The sequence below is a fragment of the Ziziphus jujuba genome, chromosome 6 (genome assembly GCF_031755915.1).
Source record: "Ziziphus jujuba cultivar Dongzao chromosome 6, ASM3175591v1".
NCBI classification, from domain to species: domain Eukaryota; kingdom Viridiplantae; phylum Streptophyta; class Magnoliopsida; order Rosales; family Rhamnaceae; genus Ziziphus; species Ziziphus jujuba.
Genome location: NC_083384.1, coordinates 6,611,855 through 6,634,766, shown reverse-complemented (window position 1 = coordinate 6,634,766; position 22,912 = coordinate 6,611,855). Strand labels below are relative to the sequence as shown.

The following is a 22,912-nucleotide window of genomic DNA, read 5'->3' as shown; positions in this document are numbered from 1 at the left end:
GACTGAATGTATTGTATTGGGTACGATGTGAGTTACAGTGTTGTGGTGGATATGATGTAAGTGACATGAGACTCAAAATTCTGCATAAGACAGAGTGAGATTAGAAATAAAATGACCAGCAACGTAATTGACTAATTTTGTTTTTATTTTTTATTTTTTAAAAAAACCGACAATAACAACAACCACAACAACATATATATTTATTGAAACCATACAAATTGTAGCTATAAACTTTCTAATCAGTTGAATTTCTAACAAAACAAATAAAGCTCAATTACTAGTCAACGATGGGTCACATCTACAATACCTTCACAGCATATCATCCATACCTTTAGGAGTCTCTGTGATAAAATACTTTTTAAAAATACCTGAATTAATTCAATAGGAAATTGATTAGGATAATATTTGAGCAAATTTGGCAGTACGATTTCATGGAATCCACTCAAATTTTTTGATTTATTTTTGCTGAATTAAAGGAAGCCACTCAAATTTTGTAGCTGAGATTAGAAACATTTGTACATAAAAGACAGAGAGCTGAGGGTGATTGAATACCCTTCTTTCAATACTGTGAATGATCATTTTAATATATATGTTCAAGATCAATTTGAAGAGACTTCTAGAGGAGGTTAGCAGTATTAATGTTTTATTTTGTATTAATAATTAGTGATTAGTTACTAATTATTCCTGATGATGACCAGAAATTGTTAATATATAGATTGTCAGACACAGATAACTAAATAGACTAGGCTTTCATTTTGCTGATTAATCCTTCGTGATCCTTGATCTCATCACCTGCCGGCTGGTTACTTAAACGTTCAAATAGTGATTGAATTAAAAGTGAAAAAAAGGTTCTGATATTCAACCAAAAATAAATAAATAAAATATAAAAAAGGGAGTGCATAGAGATATTAGGCGGGTACAAGTAGAATATGACCTTGCAGATTGGCCCAAATTATCTAGATACTTCGAGGCAATATAAAGGCCCAAAATAAGAGAGACACAACATGAAGGCTTTTTATAATTATCCCTTTTCTATAATTTTTTATTCTATTATTATATGCATTTTTCTTTATTTTTTTTTTTTTTAAATAAGTTGAGAAAATTGGTTTTAGGCCAATTTCGGTATTGCCGTAACTTATATAAAAATAAATTACTACAATCGGTGGTGCTAAAGTAAAAATCGGTATTGCCGTATCTTATATCAACTGTCAGTATCCCAAGATAAAAAAAATAAATAAATAAAAGAAAAAAGAACTAGACATGTAAAAGAGAACGAATACTTTGATATATTTTATTTTAAATATACTCCATTATTTCTATTTTTGTTATTGCTGTATATAATATTTCAATTATAATTAATTTAACTTAGATAAAGAACATAATTATATGAAAAATACATATTTTAGAGCTGTGGTTTTATAAAAGTTTTTTTTTAGTGGAGATTTTAACAGTTAATAAGGGTGAATTTTGCTATTAAAATTACATGTTTACAAAGGATAGGGTATTTGGAAATTTATCTCTTTTTATGCCTTTAATCAGTATCCTTTTTTTTTTTTTTTTTTTTTTTTTTTGGAACTGAAATCAATATCAAGTTCTCTAAATCACCAAAACTGATTAATTTAGTTGTAATTATATGCTATAATTAAGACATTGGAAAACAGATAATGAAGCATTAAGAAAAATAAATACAAGTGGTATGGAATGTCACTACAACCCTTCAAGAACTTGGACAAACAGGATATGTAAAAAGTCAATCATTAATATGAATAGAAAAAAAAAAATGTTTATCATTCCATTTCACATGGAGACTCTTAACTACTTGACTATGACTGATCGAAACATTTTTTTTGTTTTTTTTGGATGAATAATGACTGATCAAACATTTGAAATTAATATAATTGTTAAAATTTAATAAAAATATGCTAAAGAAAGAAAAAAGGAAAATTCACCGAATGAGTCCTTTTCAGCATTATAATTCTTGAGATATGTAGTAACTAACTGATTTTCTATTTTATTTGTCAAAAAACTGATTTTCTATTTTAATATTTGAAGCATGTACTCACAGAGAGGTTAACAAGTTTTGGGGATTTGATTAGGTCTGCTTAATACGTAGATCTGAGGCCAATAAATTAACCAAATTGGTTAATTAACAAATCTTTACTCTTCATCTTTAGTTATAGTCAATTTTAAAAGTGTTTTTTTATTTTTTATTTTTTATTAGTGTCCATTATGTTTTACTTCAAGTTATCATTAATTAGCATCAAATTGTTTAAGCTATGAACCAGCACTGATTTTTTTTTTTTTTTTAAAGTCATTAATCGACTAAGTTGTTAGGTGAAATTTTACTTTTGTAACATTATTGAAAAAAATATATAATTAAGATCATTTGATTATACTCAAATCTTGATCAACCCCAGTTTTGTCCTGTGTGTTAGATAAACAGATTTCTGATTATATGTATATATAATATTTACTCCAGATTTTATAGTTGAATTTAACAATAAAATATATGTTATGCAATGGAAAAACGTAGATAATATGTAGGGGGTTGAGACTTAAATTGGGCATATATGGTTTACCTAATTGATTAACAGTCAAATTTGAAAATCCTTTATATGATATAATATTTATTAGAAAATTCAGAATTTCACTTTTTTAATTGTAAAGACCTCAAAATATCTTTTTATTCAGTGTACGATACCCAATTTCAGAACAAGATCATATTTATATATACGAGTGAGACAAAACAGTTTTGAAATTTCGAGTAGACATATATGAGTCTGGTTAATATCCTGGTATGTGTACGTGGAAAAATGGACAGTTTATTTCTTTGGTTTTCAGACTATTATAATTTCACATCTCATAACATCCACTTGGTCATTGCAGATGTAATGCAGAAAAGAAAAAAATAATAATAAATAATAAAATAATAAAATGAAAAAACAAAAATAAAAGCCCCTACCTAATAATAGTAAACCCGAAACACAAAAGAGAGAGAGAGAGAGAGCCCATCAGAGCATTAAATTAGCACAGCTTCTTGTTGATGAGCCTCAGCTTTTAAAGCATCCCAACTACTTCTATCGATCTCTTTGCCCTACTGTCCAACTCCCAACAGCTCATTCCTCTCTTCAATTATTATTCTTATACATTTTTTATTATTATTATTCTTACACATTTATAATATATATATATATATATATATATATGTTTGCTATACCATAACGTGAGCATGAGCATTCAATTAGATATAATTTTCCGGTAATATAATCAGAAATTACATATAATTAGATAATATATCTCATAAATTATATATAATTAAACATTAATATATGTTCATAACTGTATATTATCTAATAGAGCTCATTCGACATGCAGTTTATATTACACTCTACGCGGTGTATTTCCATATTTTGGTAAAATGTTGTCATTTACCATAAATAGACGATTAAGATTTAAGTAATCATATCTATAAACTATTCAATGGCGTTCAGGTTTTTTCAGCTTCTTATTTTCTGAAAAAACAATTAATTGCAAAAGAGCTACTCTTTTTTCCCAATTAATAGTAATTTAAGCCAAGCAATATTTTGCTGTTTCCGGCGCTTATTCATTAATTTTCTTGATTTTTGTAAGTTAACTATTCTTTTATTTTATTTTATTTTATTTTTCCTGATCATCATTTTGTAGTTTTAATTGGATTCTTATGTTTGGGCACAATTGCAGAGGAGATTTTTATTTATTTATTTATTTTTTTCTGCTGACCATATAAAAAATTACGCATAGTATCGTATCTTTTCCTAAACATTAAAAAACCAGAAACAACAAAAACAAAAGTTCTTCTAACAGTTTTTTTTTTGGGTACTTGATTTGAGTTTAAGTAGATAATGAAATGTTCTCTTTTTTTTTTTTTGTCATTTATAATAATATCCTTTTAAAATTATAATAATTTTTCCTTCCCACCTCGATATTTCAAATCCAAATGGGCTTATTAACTAAGCTAATTCATTTGATAGATAATGAAATGTTTGATAACTGTTTTTTTTTTTTTTTAATTATGAAAAATATGTTAGGTTTTCAAAAACATCTAAGCTAGCTAATACTTTTCTTTTGTTCTTTTAACCATTTTCAACTGTGAAAGATATATCATCTTTGTTATTTGGTTATTAAATATGAAACATTTTTATGCTTTTTAAACTATAGAAAAAATGTTAGAATAAAATAATAAAAAAATGATAGTCCATTTCTTGTTAGTTGAAATTTTTCAAAAAAAATAGTAATTAAATTTAATATCAAAGCCAATAATTTAAAAAGTATTTAAAAAATCAAAATACATATAAAGACTCAAGAATAAATTCAAAAGAAACCAAATCTACATATAAAAAAATGTAAGATTAAAATAAAGAAATGATAGATTTTCCATTATATGAAAAAGTGATGATTTAATTAAAAAAAGAAAAGAAAAGATTCAAAATCTATGTACATATTTATTATTATTTGGCTATGAACCCAGGGAATATATATATATATATATGTATGACACCTCTAATATATATGCTTGAAATTGAATTGATCGCCATGAGCAGTGCTTCTTATGAAACGTCAGCATCTTCGTCTTTTATATAGACTGTTTTGTCTTCGTATGGATCATTAATATTGTTTGGCAAGCAGTTGAAATATATACGTAAGCTTTCCAAACCACACCCTCCTCAACATTCTATCAAAATTTTACTACATTCACCAAAAAATGAAATAAAATAAAATAAATTTTTTTATCACACCCACATGCATAGCTATATATACATGGAGTTAATCCACATATGTATCATTACTGTTTTGATATTATACATGTTCGATCAATTTTTTAACCGACTCAAAAAAAAATGATAATTATTATTGATCAATCTATAATTTGTTGTTATGTTATCAAGATTGATTAAAATGTTAGTATTCACAAAACAGTGAAAAGAACCCATGGTAATTTATTGGGAAAAAAGAAGAAGAAGCAAATAATCAATCATAAGTCTACGGGCAATTAATTTAGAAGGTACTTGGGCAATAGCCATAACCCTACATATAAAGTGAATTTATATGCACAATTATACGCAATTGGTGGATGCCAAATGGGTTCTGATGAGTATGAGAGGTACGCACGAGGGGGACCAAAAGGTAACAAAATTTTTCTACACTGTGTGAGAATGTGATCACAATTTATATATATATTAAGGAAACATTGCTTGATTGGCATACTATTATACATGGTTGTTTAAAATCTTGTAAGGACAATATCAAAAATTCACATGCATACACTTATTATTATTAATTGTCCAAAATATAATGCTCCTGCAAATCTGTAAAAGTTCTTCCTCAGTGCTTTGTTTCAATATATTTGACTTCGATCCAATCGAATTCGACTTTGCAAATTTACATCGTTTTTTTACTTTTCAGAAAACGAAATTATTGTTTTCAAATTTTCAATATATCCTAAAAAACAATCTTTTCGAGTTGTCTTTTCTGGCATATTTGTTTTTAGACGCTTTAATGACATGTAAAAACACCGAAACAATAACATATACATTATGTTCAAATATGGTAAAGAAAGTACATAGTAATTTGTTTACCTGTAAAAGTATCTAGTAACTAATTAAGACTTTGTTTTTCTGAACTATTATATTTTGCAATTTTTCGTACAACTATATATTTCAATTTGAGGAGCTAAAATGTTATTAATTATCCCTTTTGGAAATTAGATATTATTTTTCCTATATAGTCAAAACATAAATAGAATTCACATAAAAGAGAATACTATATAAAGAAATTTAACCAAAAGGTTGTCAACTTATTTGTAATAATACAAACACCAAAATACATAAACACGTAGATGCATTATCTAATTCATAATTATATGGCTAACATGAAAGAATTAACGGGCCAATTAATATTTTCTTCGAGAAATTAAACTATTTAATTAGGTGCCAACTATTTCACTAACAAAGTTGATCAACTAGCAAATGCATTATTTTTATTTAATACTGTTGTCTATTTCACTAACAAAGTTGATCAACTAGCAAATGCATTATTTTTATTTAATACTATTGTTACTAAAAAGATATTTAATGGATTTATTAAATTTTCAAGAATTATGGGGACCACGATCTATTGGCACATATGTACTGTATCTCCAACTCTACTTGTCAACAAAATGCTTATTAATATTTATCAAACAAAAAAAAAAAAATGCTTATTAGTAATAACGACTTGACCCGCTAATAAAAATGTCTAGAACTTACAATTAATTACGAACAAAATGGGTGGTGGGTGGACAATACATCAAGAAAACTGGAAGAAATTGAATACATTTTTCTTTCATCATTAATTTGACACAATTTATTCATTAATTAGTGTCTGAAATTACGATATTTAATATCTACTGAAACCTGGTTAATTATTATTGGTGGAGTAAATTTGGTGTCAGCCCAAATAGTTTAAAAAATTAGATCATTGTGGGGCCAATGAAAATTATCTTTGACAATGTCAAAGCAATATGCGGCCAAGAAAGAACACTTTACAAGTAAGAATGTTGCAACAATTCACCAAAACAAAAAAAAAAAGAAAAAAAGAAAAAAAAAGTAAGAATGTTGCAACAAGTTCTAAACATCCATCGGCTCCTACTTTTTTCTTCAACAGCATTTAAAATGCTTTAATTATATATGCAAAATATTGCCAGAGAGATACATCAATCATTTTGGTAAATGGGCTGTCTCTTTGCTCATTTCAATCAATATAATGACTCATATTGCATGAGTTTTTTTGTGTTTAGTACTCTCTCAATTTATTTATGTGTACTTCTTCTTTTTTTTCCTTTTCCTTTTCCTTTTTTCTTCTTCTTCTTTTTATTTTTTATTTTTTTATTTTTATTTTTTTAACAATTAGCAATTAGGAAATGTGACAACACAAAAGGCTATTGCTTGCTTGAACAATACCATATGGAGCCACCTATCTCACTTCAATTTAATGCATACAGAGAGACAGAAAAAAAAGAAGTCAAAATCTCATCCCAAAAACATGAAAAATCTTGAAAATTTCTTGTGGAGACAATGCATTAGCTCTGCTATAAATAATCATGATAAAAGTTTTTGAATCAAAGCTAGCTACAACTGTTACTCACAAGATAGTCAACCTGCTTAAGCAGCTCTTAATTACACGTCCAACTTTTTTTTATTTTTTTTTTATAAATTTTGGGTGGTTTTCATTTTTGGCATTTTAAAGGTCCATCCAACTCCAACCGCATCTCTATCCTTCTCCATATTAATATTTCTTTTCCTATAACACTTTCACAACCTCCTCTAACTTGTTCTCATATATCATTTTAAAAAACCTGTGACTTCTTTTAAACTTACCCTTTCAACACCTCCATACATATATATATATATATATATATCCTTCTTTTCTCTGTTTTCTTCATCTCTTAACTTAAAACTTAATTTTTTATTGTGGTGTGGGGCCAAAAATGGCACCATCGGATTCATTTTCCGGCAACGGCGAAGCCGGAGACAATAGTACTACGACGAAGAAGCAGCAGCGAGTAGAAGAAGAAAAGAAGAAGAAGCAACAAAAAGTTTCGTTGCTAAAACTATTTAGTTTTGCTGATTTTCAAGACTATGTGCTAATGGGAATCGGATCCATAGGAGCTTGTGTCCATGGAGTTTCGGTTCCTGTGTTCTTTATTTTCTTTGGCAAGTTGATAAACATTATAGGGATGGCTTATCTCTTTCCCAAAGAAGCTTCTCATAAAGTTGGAAAGGTATATATTTATATATATATATATACACATATATATGCAGACAAATAGGTGTTTGAGCATGCAACAACATTACCATTGTTTGTATCTTCTATCTTTTTTTTCTTTTTTTTAACAGAAACAGATATAATCCTACGAGTGAAAAGACAATTTTGTTCACCCCACATATATATATATTTTTAAATTATTGTGAAATTTAGTTTCTTTTCATATATTTTTTTTTTTGGATTTTTTTTATCTAATAGAAAATATAAAAGCAATACTATATATTTTTTTAATTTTTTAATTTTATTTTTCTGGTTGTCTAGAGCCTTTAGTTTAGAGGGTTTGTCGTACGGTCTGTAAGATCATTTTCATTAATAAATTTTATTTTATAAGCTTTAATTGTTTTTTTGTACGTTTATGACTTATTTTGTATCGTATTGTTTTTTTGCAGTATTCATTGGACTTTCTATATCTGAGCATAGCTATACTGTTCTCATCATGGACAGGTTTTTACTTAATTCTCTCAATATTTTCTTAATCAGTCCTTATATTGAACCCAAAAAAAAAAAAAAAATCAGTTCTTATATTATGTTAATTTTAATATTAGTTGATATTGTTTTGCTTAATTGAATATATATATATATATATATCCAAGTTCAGATTATTATATTATATATTGATATGGTAAAATAAAATAAAAAATAAAATAAAATGAAACATGCAGAGGTGGCTTGTTGGATGTATACTGGAGAAAGACAAGCAGCGAAAATGAGGATGGCATATTTGAGAGCAATGTTGACTCAAGATATTAGTCTTTTTGACACTGAAGCTTCCACTGGAGAGGTTATCTCTGCTATTACTAGTGACATCATTGTTGTTCAAGATGCCCTTTCTGAAAAGGTATTTTTTTTTTAATTATTTTTATTTTAATTATAATTATTAATCTAGTTTATCCAAAAAATATATTAATCTATTTAATAATCTTTTGTTCTCCTTTATAATATGGGGATATTATTAATATTGAGCAAATTAGTCATAAAAGTCTCATTCAACTCTATCTTAAAATTATGGGTCCCAACCAAACAGGAAAAAAAATGAAAAAAGGAAGCAAGTATTTACAGCCCTTAAAAACATATGAGAGTCTGTCCTTATCATGAAGTTGTCAAAAGTGATTTTTCTTTCTTTTTTCTTTTTTTTTTTCTCTAAAAACTTTAAGAGAGAAATTAGTTTTGAAATTTCAGTATAGGAAAAAGTAAATACTTGTTGATTAATCAAGACAGTCGCCAAAATTTAAATTTTCAAGAAAATAATTAGAGCACCAAAAAAAACAAAAAATTGCAATTCCCATTTTTATTTTTTTCACCGTCTTACTGTTGATGGAGATTCAAAGGTTTTACTGCAGGGGTGTAATTAATTTGCTAGGCAGGGGTTGAAAAAAATTCATGAATGCCAAAGGTAATTTATAGGTCTAGACTGTAAACGTGTAGGGAGAGATGATATTGGAGTTAATGCAAAGGCTGGTGGCATTTATAAGTTGGTTAGGGCATAGGGGGTTGGGTGCACTGGGTTTAAAATTCTTACCTGCTTTTTACGGCTGGGAATTTATTTCAACTCTAATAATTTAAACTATTTATTTATAGGAAAAAAGTTATTGAAGAGACAATTGTATAATTGATTTTTATAGTAAACTTCAATTTTTTAAATTGATATCACTTTCATATTTCAGGCTTATGGAGACCAAAAAAAAATAAAAAAAAAATGCCTACCTACCTTTAATATTCATAACAATGCAGGAAATGAATTCCCATACAACTTGCATTTCAATGGTTTATAGTGTGGACCAATTTCAGTTGATCAATTTCAATTTATTGTTTGCCACCTGTATTTAAATTCTTGGTCATCCCCATCATTATATTTCCATCCAAAAAAAGTAAATTTTTGTTTTTGGTACAGTAATTTTTCAACATTTTTTTTTTTTGCAACATTAATCTGTAAAAAAAAATAAAAATGTTGGTGGTGTGGTTGCAGGTGGGGAATTTCATGCACTACATGAGCAGATTTCTAGGAGGATTCATAATTGGATTTGTGAGGGTTTGGCAAATTAGTTTGGTAACACTTTCAATTGTCCCGTTGATTGCCTTGGCTGGTGGTGTTTATGCATATATTGCTACTGGTCTAATTGCCAGGGTAAGAAAATCCTATGTCAAGGCTGGTGAGATTGCTGAAGAGGTCAGTTTCTATCTATAGCTCCTAAATAAAAAATAAAAAAAAAAGTTAAACTTTATAGTTCTTAAAAAGTAAAACTGGTTTTCTACCCCTCATTTGGTAACTTTTATGCAGAATAATGTAACATATGCATAGTTGACAATATTTTAATATATATGATACTACTTCTGTTGTTAAAAAATGAAAATAATAATAATCTCAGGTGATTGGAAATGTTAGAACGGTCCAAGCATTTGCAGGGGAAGAAATGGCAGTGAAACAATACACGTCAGCTCTGACTAATACATACAAGTATGGAAGAAAAGCAGGACTAGCTAAGGGTCTGGGCCTGGGTTTCATGCATTGTACCCTTTTCCTTTCTTGGGCATTGCTTGTCTGGTTCACTAGTGTTGTTGTTCACAAGAGCATTGCCAATGGCGGGGACTCTTTCACAACCATGCTCAATGTTGTTATTGCTGGCCTGTGAGTATATACTTCCTTTTTTCTTTCTTTACTTTCTAATGGAACTGACAACCATTTCTAAATTGATTGGTTTTAACTTTGCATTTTATGTAGTAAATTGTGATAATCATGGGGTTTTATTTGTGATTTAAGTCTGTTTATATGAACTTATTCTGCATGTAGAAATTCTTGTACTTTACATCTTGAGGTAGTAAATTGTGTTGATCATGTGGTTTATTTGTGATTTAAGTCTGTTTATATGATCTTGTTCTGTACGTAGAAATTCTTGTGTGAGATTCTACAAATAATCAGGTTCCCAATTTGCTTCTGAATTCTGCGCTTGGTCCATATATGGGATGATGGTGATCTCATTCTCTTTGGTTGCATAGAAAAGTAGCTGTCAATATGATTATGGCTTTTTATTTCTGAATTCAATAAACAACATGAAACCAACATCTGCTATGCATTTGCTTGTCAGGTCATTAGGACAGGCAGCATTAGACATTTCTGCTTTCGTTCGAGCTATGGCAGCTGCTTATCCCATATTTGAGATGATTGAGAGGAACACAACGAACAAAAGCAACAGTAAATGTGGCCGGAAGTTGAACAAATTGGAGGGGCATATCCAATTCAAGAACGTGTCTTTCAGTTACCCGTCTCGTCCTGATGTAACAATTTTCGACAATCTCTTTCTTGAAATCCCTCCTGGGAAGATTGTAGCACTTGTAGGAGGAAGTGGATCTGGAAAGAGCACAGTTATATCTTTGATCGAACGCTTCTATGAGCCACTCTCTGGACAGATACTTATAGATGGGAATGATATTAGGGAGCTTGACCTCAAGTGGCTTAGGCAGCAAATTGGGTTGGTTAATCAAGAGCCTGCACTTTTTGCAACAAGCATCAGAGAAAACATACTATATGGGAAAGACGATGCCACTCTTGACGAGATCACTCGTGCAGCTAAACTTTCAGAAGCTGTCACTTTCATAAACAATCTGCCTGATAGGTTTGAAACTCAGGTATGTCAAAGATATGATTTCTTCTCTTATGGAATAATGTTGTACACCATTGTGCATTTATGTGTTCATATTGTTAGTTTCTAAGTTGAGAAACTAACATTAAGATGTAATTTTTCCAGGTTGGAGAGAGAGGGATACAACTATCAGGTGGACAAAAGCAAAGGATAGCAATATCACGCGCGATAGTGAAAAATCCATCAATTCTGTTACTGGATGAAGCTACAAGTGCATTGGATGCAGAGTCTGAGAAGAGTGTGCAAGAGGCCCTCGATCTTGCCATGGTGGGAAGAACAACTGTAGTGGTTGCTCATCGACTTTCCACCATTAGAAATGCAGATATCATTGCTGTGGTTCAAGAGGGGAAGATAGTGGAAACAGGAAGCCATGAGGAACTCATTTCGAATCCAAACAGTGTCTATGCATCACTTGTTCACCTTCAAGAGACGGCATCTTTGCAACACCACAACTCGTTTGGTCCTAACTTGGGACGCCCACCAAGGTACTTAACAGAGAACTTTGAAATGCAGAAAGCAATTTCTTTTTGAGCTTGATGCTGCATATTACACGCATACAATATTGAAGAATCTGATAACCTGTCTGTCTTGGTATTTATATCTTTGTACTTTTGTGTTGCAGCATAAAGTATTCACGAGAATTATCCCGAACTACAACAAGTTTTGGTGCTAGTTTTCGTTCTGATAAGGAATCACTAAGCCGTGTTGGTGCTGATGGGACAGAGACTGTCAAGCCCAGGTATGTTCCAGCAGGAAGAATGTACTCCATGGTAAAGCCAGACTGGATTTATGGGGTGGTGGGTACGATAGGTGCCTTCATTGCTGGAGCACAGATGCCCCTTTTTGCTCTGGGAGTCTCTCAGGCTCTTGTAGCCTATTACATGGACTGGGACACAACACGCCACGAGATCAAAAAGATTTCTTTACTCTTCTGCGGTGGTGCGGTAGTAACTGTCATTGTCCATGCCATAGAGCATCTTTGTTTTGGAACCATGGGAGAGCGACTCACTCTTCGTGTGAGAGAGATGATGTTTTCTGGTATGTTGCAATCAAATTTATTATTTTCGACCAGTTTTGGTTACTTATGCTATGTTTAAAATTGAATGTATTTTATTAGTCCTAATTACTTCCATACCAGATTTGATTGTATCTGTTCTGTTCTGTTCTGTTGCTACTTTGTTAGAGTAAGGAATGAATCCAAGTACATTATTTTGTTAAATAGGCATATTAAAACACTTAAATTTATAGTTTGATGGTTATTTTGCTCTTTACTGAACTCTACCATGTGTATTGCAGCCATATTGAGGAATGAGATCGGATGGTTTGATGACACTAACAACACTAGTTCTATGCTTTCGTCTCGTTTAGAAAGCGATGCAACACTGTTACGAACAATAGTCGTCGATAGGTCTACGATTCTGTTACAGAATGTGGGATTGCTTGTTGCCTCATTAATTATAGCCTTCATCTTGAACTGGAGGATCACACTTGTAGTCTTGGCTGCATATCCATTGATTATCAGTGGTCATATCAGTGAGGTAATAAATGATTTGCACTCTGCAGATTTGAAGAAAAATTACATTTCAACATAGCATGTCAATGAAATCAATTTTTACTTTTTCTGTGTTTCAGAAACTTTTCATGCAAGGCTATGGTGGAAACTTGAGCAAAGCATATCTAAAAGCTAACATGCTAGCTGGTGAGGCAGTGAGTAATATTCGTACTGTTGCTGCATTTTGTGCCGAGGACAAGATCGTTGACCTCTATTCCCGTGAGCTTGTTGAGCCTTCTAGGCGTTCGTTTACTCGTGGACAAATTGCTGGAGTATTCTATGGCATCTCCCAGTTCTTCATCTTTTCATCCTACGGCCTGGCCTTATGGTATGTGGCTTTAGCTTCTTCTTCTAACAGCTCTTAGGGTGCAGAACAATGTGCCTAATTTCTAAATTAGAGAATGTTGCTTTAGCTATGATTTGTTCTCTTGACTGATCTTTATATTCAGGTATGGTTCTGTTTTGATGGGAAAGGAGCTTGCTAGCTTCAAGTCTGTCATGAAATCATTTATGGTTTTAATAGTGACAGCACTGGCCATGGGAGAGACTTTGGCATTGGCACCGGATCTCTTAAAAGGGAACCAAATGGTGGCATCGGTGTTCGAGGTGCTTGACAGAAAAACTGAGGTAGTTGGGGATGTAGGAGAAGAGTTAACAACAGTTGAGGGTACAATTGAGCTAAGGGGTATCCAATTTATCTACCCTTCAAGGCCTGACATAGTGATTTTCAAGGACTTCAATTTAAAAGTTCGATCAGGCAAGAGTATGGCATTGGTTGGGCAAAGTGGTTCCGGTAAAAGCTCTGTGATATCTCTAATTCTCAGGTTTTATGATCCTAATGCTGGCAAAGTGATGATTGATGGTAAGCTTTTTCAACAATCTGTATTATATATGTTTGTATTCAGAATATATTTGCACGTTGAGGAAAAATAAACTTCAAATTTAAAAGGCATGTTAGTACTTCAAAAACGTGTTTTTCTTAGTGAAATTTCATTATATGTTACTCATAATCAATTCTTCTTAACTAGTGAAAGTATGCAAATCTAAAAACTATATATGCATCAAATTTTTGTTACAGGGAAAGACATCAAGAAGCTGAAGATCAAGTCTCTCAGAAAACATATTGGCCTGGTTCAACAAGAACCAGCCCTCTTCGCAACATCAATTTACGAAAACATCCTCTATGGAAAAGAAGGAGCATCTGAAGCAGAAGTGATTGAAGCTGCTAAACTTGCCAATGCACATAGTTTCATCAGTGCTCTTCCTGAGGGCTACCAAACCAAAGTAGGTGAGCGAGGAGTGCAACTGTCTGGAGGCCAACGACAACGCGTAGCTATAGCCCGAGCAGTTCTAAAGAACCCTGAAATCCTGCTATTGGATGAAGCAACAAGTGCTCTTGATGTCGAATCAGAGCGCATTGTGCAACAAGCTCTCGACAGCTTGATGAAGAACCGGACGACTGTCATGGTTGCTCATAGGCTTTCAACCATAAAGAATGCAGACCAAATATCAGTTTTACAGGATGGTAAGATTATAGAGCAAGGGACTCATTCAAATCTGATAGAAAATAAAAATGGAGCATACTTCAAGTTAATAAACATTCAGCAACAGCAACAGAGACAATAACAAATTTGGAAAAACATATTATCCAAAGTATGATGATCAAAGAAGAAATGGGGGGAGAGCTTTCTTTACTAATGTACCTTTTGTAATTTATTTTCATTTATTTTTCTTTTTCACTATAATTTCAATTTGATAGATTGTTTTTTTCCTTTTTTTTTTTTTCCTCAACCTAAAAATAATGATCATATACATGCTCAAGAATGCTGCAAAATATTGCTCACATTTCCTCTGTAGTTAATTTTGTATGTATCTGTATGAAAATATAGAGCCGAAATATATATATATATATATATATACATAGTTAAGAAACAGACTATGCAATGTATTGGTGATAACAATTTTATATTTAATTGGATATTGCTTTTGAAATTTGTAATCAGGTACAGAGTTTGCATATTGATTGTCTACTGCCCTTTGGAAGGACAAAAACAATTGAAACTGAGCAGAAAATGCCTTATTGGAAGGCTTAATTTGGTTAGTACGTAGTACACCATATTGATGGAATTAGTTTCTCATGAATTGTTTCATTGAGAAAAATTTTCACATTTGCTTATAAAATATTTAAAAAATTATCTAAATAGTTGAAAAGTTTTCTTTGCAAGACGCAAAAGAAAGCTACCAACAAATAAAGGAAAAGGAATTCAAACAACATAAATAAAAGTAATAGTTATTGCAAATTTGAAACTTGTGCCCACAGAAATCACTGCAAATTTCAAGGAAAAGGAATTCAACCCTTTTTTTTTTTTTTTTGTCTTTTTTGTTTTTTGCCTCCCTTGATAAATCAAAAGTAATAGCTACTTATCAATGTGGAAACCATATAAAAAATTAAAATTGAAATGAAAAAGCCGCCTTCCTAAGACACATACTCACTTTATAAGAAAACTTTTTCAATTAGGAAGTTTCAAGGATGCACAAAGCAGGGTGACAATCTAAGTTGTTTGGCTTCTGTCTTCGTGTTTTCTACTTCTTGTCATGTTCTCGAAAGAAAAACAAAGTTGACAATATATTAATTATTATTATTTTTTTATTAATATTGTTCTTCATCTAAGGAAACCATGTTTGATAAGCAAGTAATCCATCTAATAAGTTAGAGTTTTGTGTATATATATAATGCCTATATTCAAAGATCAGAATAGCTACTTTTTTATTTTTTTCCCATTCTATTTTCCTTTTGAATAATTAATATTTAAATCCAAATAGACGTGTTGTAAAATGAAACCCAATGAGAGAGAAGAAAGGTTGAAAAACATATCTTACTGGCATTTTATCGTCCCCTTGACCAGCGAGTCTAAAATGATATCAGCTTGTTTGGAGTGTGGAAAGAAAATACCTTGAGATATAATTAACCTTCTCAATTTGTTGAGGTCCAAACCAACCTTGCATAAATATATCAAAATGTCAAAGTGTTTATTAAGAAATGTCAAACATTAATCCCCTCTCCCAGCAAATCCCAAATTAAAAAATAAAAAAAATAAAAAAGGTCAAAAGCATGTGTATTCCTTTTTCAATATGAAGAAAATGCTCAAAAACACTGTCAATTATATATCATAAGTCCCTAATATAATAGTTTATACATATTCTTCTATTTGACATTTCCTTTGCTGTATAATATTAGTGTCCTTTTACGTGGCTCTTGCTCTGCAATTTCATTGCAAGCTGTTTATTCAAATACTGTGCACGAAATTTAACTAATTCTGATATAGTGAGATTTTTGTGAGATTAACTTTAATTAAAAGTCAAATATCTCAAACCAAATGTCAACCCAATTAAAGTAAAAAAAAAAAAAAATGACAAAACATTTCATCTTTAGCATTTTCCTAATTTGAAAGTATAAGTGCCAAATGATGTACATTATTTTTGGGCAAGATTTTTTTTTTTTTTTGGGGGGGGGGGGGGGGGGGAGTTATTGTAAATTCCAAATGCACTTTTTTTCTAATAATTCTATGGCAAATCGAAAAAAATTTCTCAGTCATAGCCACAAACATGATATCTCCAAATTAAATTATCCAAATCTTAGAAAAGAGATTGACAATTAATTAAAAAATATATTTTTCAAGTTAATATTAATTATATATGTTACTGGTGGCTATAATATATGTATATATATATAATGTATATTAATGTAGTCATAGCTGACGTTCGCTTGCTTATCTCATATACTGGGGTGTGTTTCCTCGAGCCGATCAAAAGTACTAATTAAAACTAGTTTTTTTACCGTAAATTTTTTCATAAAACCATTATTTTTGTTAAAGTTAAGCGTTGAGTTTGAATGAAATTCAAACTTAGTAGTCGAAATTAAGGAGGCACAAATTTGGAGTCCAAAAAGACTGAAGAGAATGTTTGGTAAATGGGTGATCAACCTTTTAATGGCAAAGAGATTGAATGAGCAGGTAGAGACTGCCATAGCTGCAAAATAATCTATATATATATATATATATAAATCAAATTAATCGTAGTTAATATTGAATTAAATTAGTAAGAAAATGACAAATTGATGACCACTCTGATGAGGCATTATAGGATCATATAGGATATTTGGATCATAACAGGAAGCAACGTCTTAATAACATATAAATATCAAGTATTATATGTATTGGCTTGTCGATGATGCAAGAACCCATTTATGTTTCGTTTCAGAAGAAGTATATAGATTGGGGAATAATATTAAAATTGTATAAAGATAAAAAAAAAAATGGTAATGAAAAAAAAAATTAGGATTATCATCTTCTGCAGTCAAGCAATAAATGTATAAGATCATAAAACAATAAGATCACCTAGTGCTTATACGAAAATATGGATGCCCACGTTGTAGTAGACTCGGCGCAAAATTATATTTAATTTATAGAATGTTATATGTGTTTTACTATAAAATTACATATAATTTTCTCTCAAATCTATCATAACGTGGACGTCAACTTTATGATGGTAAAATTATATATATAGTTAAATTTTAGTGTGTAATGTCAAATTTACTTATGTTCCTTGACAGTTTGTTAATGATACTAAAATTGTATGAGATTTATTGTGCAATGTTAAATTCATTGTATTGCTCGACGTTTATTAATTACGTACAATTTATAATTGGATTATATATAAATAATAGGCTGTAAGGTAACATGATTTGTCTAACATCGCCTAGTAAACTATTTCTCTCTGTATATATATATCTCCAAATTAATTAAAAACCAAGCATAAGAAAACAAAAACATATATATTTCTATTTTCTTCATTTTGTGTAGTATAGAAATGAAGAAGGAAAAGGAAAATGTGATATCCCACATCGGTTGAAGAGGAAAATGAAGTATGCCTTATAAGGATGTGGATACTTTTTACTTGTAATGCGTTACCGTCTCCTAGAGACGCATAGAAAACTGTAAAGGGTAGAATTGGGCTCACCACCTAGCTTCCAAAGCGGACAGTATCATGGTTGGGCCTGGGAGGCCAGTCCCACTAGGACTGGCAGGTGAAGGGGTGTGACCCCTAACCAACCTGTACAGGTGAGGCCCAAAGCGGACAATATTACATGCAGATGGATTTTATAAGGGTGTGGATACCTTTCCCTCGGTGCGGACGGGTCCCAAAGTGGACAATATTATATGCAGGTCCAGGTGCGGACGGGTCCCAAAGTGGACAATATTATATGCAGGTGGACCTTATAAGGGTGTGGATACCTTTCTCTTATGATGCGTTACTCTCTTCTAGAGACGCGTAGAAAACCGTGAAGGGTAGGATTTAGCTCATCACCTAACTTCCAAAGCAAACAGTATCATGGTTGGGCCTAGGAGGCCCGGATCAGTAGGACTGGCAGGTGAAGGGATGGGACCCCTAACCACTATGACGTGTTTTAAACCCGTGTGAGCGGAACCCAAAGCGGACAATATCACATGCGGATGGACTGGGCTGTTACAAAAAAAATGATTGGGCCTTGGAGGCCCAAGCTAGTGGGATTGGCAGGTGAAAGGGTGAGACTCCTAACCACTATGACGTGTTTTAAACCTGTGCAAACGGGACCCAAAGCAAACAAACAATATCACATGTGGGTAGACTTGACTGTTACAAAAAAAATAATAGAAGCCTGAAGTAATTTCATTTTCTAAAATTTTACAAAACCAAAATAATTCGTGGTTCTACTAATACGGATCTATCTCATTTAGTTTGATCAATTCCTTACTTGCGTGTGAAAACTAAATTTTTAATTATTTTTATTATTTTGAAGAATATAATTCTTATATTGTCTTTTTTTTTTTTTTTTTTTGGGAGGAAATCCTTATATTGTTATCAGTAGAACACAATATGAAGACAAAGAAGACAACATTAGTTGATACCCCAAACATATACCTTAAGTTAATCTAGCTTAAAACAATTTGGTACAACAATAATAATAATAATTGGAATAATTATTTTTTCTCATGGTATTAATTTGAAAGGATAATGTTAGTGATGTAATATTACATTTACAATCATACTGCAGCTTTAATTAATTGACAAAACCTTAAATTTTAGCAATTGTACGTATTCTCTCCAGATTGGCCTACACAACAGTGAATGGCAGCGCATGTGCTCTGTACTTGCACAATCTATGTTATACAAATATTTAAAAATATGCAACGTTTCCTCATATCACGTACCTAAGGGTTTTTTTTTGTTTTTGTTTTTGTTGTTGTTGTTGTTGTTGTTTTTTTTTTTTTTTTAAATTCTTTTTGGACCAAAAGATTAACAGAATCCTAAACTAACCACTATATTAATCCCATGCAATCATGTTCGTCATGGAACTGGTTATACAAAATTAATTGAGAAAAAAAATTTATATATGCAATATAAAATCAAACTGATGGCTTTAATTTAAACCATATACGTGCATTTTAAGGAAAACTAGACCAAATTAATTTTACCAATCTTCATATATGACACCACCTTTACTACCTAACCCTCATTTTTGGTACCATTTGATTTGCTGGCATGCTCATAGAATAGGCCAAGCAAGAATATTGTTTTCCCTTGTGGACTTCCTTCCCATTTCGTTCCTTTTATGGATGCTAAGAATTTATTAAATTATAAAGAATGGATAATGACATAATCATTTGAATTTCATCTTCTATATATATGCACCTATAGAACCCACCCCATTTCACCAAAACATTTCCAAACCAAAAATCCTTGAACAATAATTTTTACATTTTCATATATCTCCATTTTGATACAACAAGTAATTCTTTGTCTTAGCTAGAGCCATAGCAACAATGGGCAGACCACCATGTTGTGATGAGAATGGTTTGAAGAAAGGGCCATGGACACCAGAAGAAGATGAGAAGCTTGTTGATTATATTAATAGGCATGGCCATGGAAGTTGGAGAGCTTTACCTAAGCTAGCAGGATTGAATAGGTGTGGTAAGAGCTGCAGATTAAGGTGGACTAACTACCTAAGGCCTGATATCAAAAGAGGCAAATTCTCCGAAGAAGAAGAGAGAATCATCATCAACCTCCATTCTGTTCTTGGAAACAAGTAATAATTATTTCATGATCGTCTTCTTCTTTTTCTTTTCTTTTTTTTTTTTTTTTCCAACTTTTTTGTAGTAATGGTCTAATTAGCTATATCCTTATAAATATTTGTTGTTCTTGAATTAGGTGGTCAAGGATTGCAACCCATTTACCGGGAAGAACTGATAACGAAATCAAGAACTTCTGGAATACATACCTGAGGAAAAAGCTTCTGAAACTTGGTATTGATCCAGAAACTCATAAACCAAGAACAGATCTGAATCACCTCCTGAACCTTTCCCAGTTGCTAACCGCTACGCAATTCGGAAACACCATTAACACTACTAGTCCTTGGGACAATGCCCTGAAGTTGCAAGCAGATGCTGCTCAACTGGCCAAGCTCCAGTTGTTGCAAAATCTATTGCAAGTGATAAACACAGCAACCAGTAGCACTAGTGCTACTGTCACTAATCCACAGTTTCCATTTATGGATCAAAATAGCGGTACTAGTATTTCTAATCTATTGGGTTCTCAAAATTTTAACCCAATCCTAGGGCTTTTGAATGGAACAAGCAATAATATGATGAATACAGGTGCTGCTGATTTTGTTCCTCAATATTATGAATATTCCAATAATAATGGGTCATCTCAAGGTGTTATAGATACATGGGGTTCTCCTGAATTAGGTGGTGGGTTAGAGTACTTGGATGGTAGTGTTAAAGCCATGGCCGATAGCAACAACAACAACGACAACAATGGAAGCTATGAGATTAAGCCTCTTCCTGAATTGACTTCATCACCATCTGATCATTCTCATGGAACTTCTGCCGGAACCAATCAAATGGAAGAAAGCAAGAGCGATATTGATCATACTCATGAGTCATCCACTTCCACAATCTTTGAAGCCTGGGAAAAACTCATGGATGATGAAGATAGCGAAACTTACTGGAAAGATATTTTAGAGTAAGTTCTATATTTCAATAAATTTCTATGTTTATCCGCGTATATATATATATATATATATATGTGATATTGGGTGTTAATTTCTATAAAAACATATATAACATTTGCTGTTGCTACTTGTTTTGCAGATTGATGTCATAATTGCTGAGGCTGCTGGTAGAATGATATTATTATAGCTCCCTCACTTCCACATATAATCAACTTTCTTGATCAACTCCATATATATGGAAACTAAAAGAATTTCTTGATTCGTTATTCCTTTGTTTTATTTTTTTCGTTTTTGGGTATGAGGAGAACTAGCTTCTGAAATTGAAATTAAAGCTATACATACTTATATATATGAAAAAACCTATATATATATACTTCCAAGTTCTTTGTAGCGAACCTTTGTTTTGCAAGGAATTAATTGTTCAATTTTTTTTTTCTCTTTTTTAAGTCTTTCGTTTTTCTTCGATATTCGCACTTGAATCTTAGAAATAAAAATCTGAATAAGATTGCAACGAAGCACCCAATTGCATGCCCCTGAAAATATTCCAAAAAAGAAAAAAAAATTAATTGACGGAGCTAGTTTTAGTGTTTTTAGAAGCACATGTATTATATGTTGCATGATTGTGATAACGACCTCCACTATTATAAAAGTAAATTAAATTTTCGCTGGGATACGATCCAATAGTCGAGTGTTTGACCATTTTACATAGAACATGTGTCAAAGTCAACCATGTCACCGGCATATGATACTATAATTTAGATCTCGTTCTCGATGGGCCACCAAGTGTAACGCCAGATCATTATATAATATAATTTTTTTCTTTTGAAAAATATTTTTTTAAAAAAAAAAATGAAGGAAAGGCGATCCTGTTGATAATATTAATGATTGATTATTTGAGAGCATATTTTGAGTAACTAAAAGTCAGATTAGTTGTTGCCATTGTTAACTATTAGGTAAAGATTGTTTACGTTGAATGCAAGCCATTGACTGTCGCAAAAACAATTTTACCAACCAAACCACCCTAGCCAAGTTTACTTCCATCTTTAAAATCAGTCTTTGTAATTTAGTCAGACAAACAAATAAGTAATTATCATATATGATTTTTTTCCTTTATACGGTTTGTTCGATTTGGATACGAGTGTAACCTTTTAACATGTGTTGTCCGCATAAAATTTTTGTGCAAATATTCGAAATTTTTTATTTTTTATTTTTTTTTTTGGGGGATAACATAATAATTTTTTAAATTGCTTTGTATTTTTAGTGAATATTTTGTATATGTTACTTCATTTTATGTTTATAATTAATTATATAAATATGAATTTTAGAATTTTCAAAATTGGTAGATTTGTAATTTTTACGTAAAGCACGTTATATTATAATTTGTAACACATAATATTAAAAAGATAAACTATTAAATTAATATTTATTTTTATCCATATGATGGTCGAAATGGATTTTTTACAATTCAAACCCGATAAAAAAGATGACATTTCTAACTGATTTTAACATTTGGGTAAGTGACGAATTTGAAAACTCAAAGAGGTGGGTGATGTTTTATCATACATGAAGGGGACCTATGAAATTTTGCCATAAACATATACAGGCATATAGGTACATGTATGCAGGGGTAATTTTATCAACTTCTATTATATCCACTAGATGGAAGAGTTTCTTTTTTTTTTTTTTTTTTTTTTTTTTTGGTGAATTGATAGATGGAAGAGGTCCATATGCAATTTTAGTATGCCTGATGAATCAGAATTCTGTTTTTTATGACTCGTCATGCAAGTCGAAGGCAGAATTTTGTTCTTTATCCAGAATGAAATACAA

The 22,912-nt window shown here is 31.2% G+C and overlaps 2 protein-coding genes across 2 annotated transcripts; both read left to right on the top strand.

Moving 5' to 3' along the window:
• The first annotated feature begins 7,152 nt into the window (after positions 1-7,152).
• LOC107431210 (ABC transporter B family member 2) lies at positions 7,153-14,877 on the top strand. Its single transcript, XM_048464204.2, has 12 exons — positions 7,153-7,798; positions 8,232-8,286; positions 8,505-8,680; positions 9,809-10,009; positions 10,209-10,468; positions 10,926-11,466; positions 11,586-11,965; positions 12,103-12,518; positions 12,777-13,018; positions 13,113-13,360; positions 13,482-13,894; positions 14,111-14,877. Exons 1-12 carry the CDS (start codon positions 7,505-7,507, stop codon positions 14,656-14,658), a joined length of 3,774 nt encoding a protein of 1,257 aa, XP_048320161.2. The 5' UTR covers positions 7,153-7,504; the 3' UTR covers positions 14,659-14,877.
• Positions 14,878-19,895: 5,018 nt separating this feature from the next.
• LOC107431136 (transcription factor MYB93) lies at positions 19,896-21,100 on the top strand. The gene is made up of 2 exons (XM_016042019.4): positions 19,896-20,158; positions 20,281-21,100. The coding sequence occupies exons 1-2, from the start codon at positions 19,896-19,898 to the stop codon at positions 21,098-21,100; spliced, it is 1,083 nt and encodes a 360-aa protein (XP_015897505.4).
• The last annotated feature ends 1,812 nt before the right edge of the window (positions 21,101-22,912 follow it).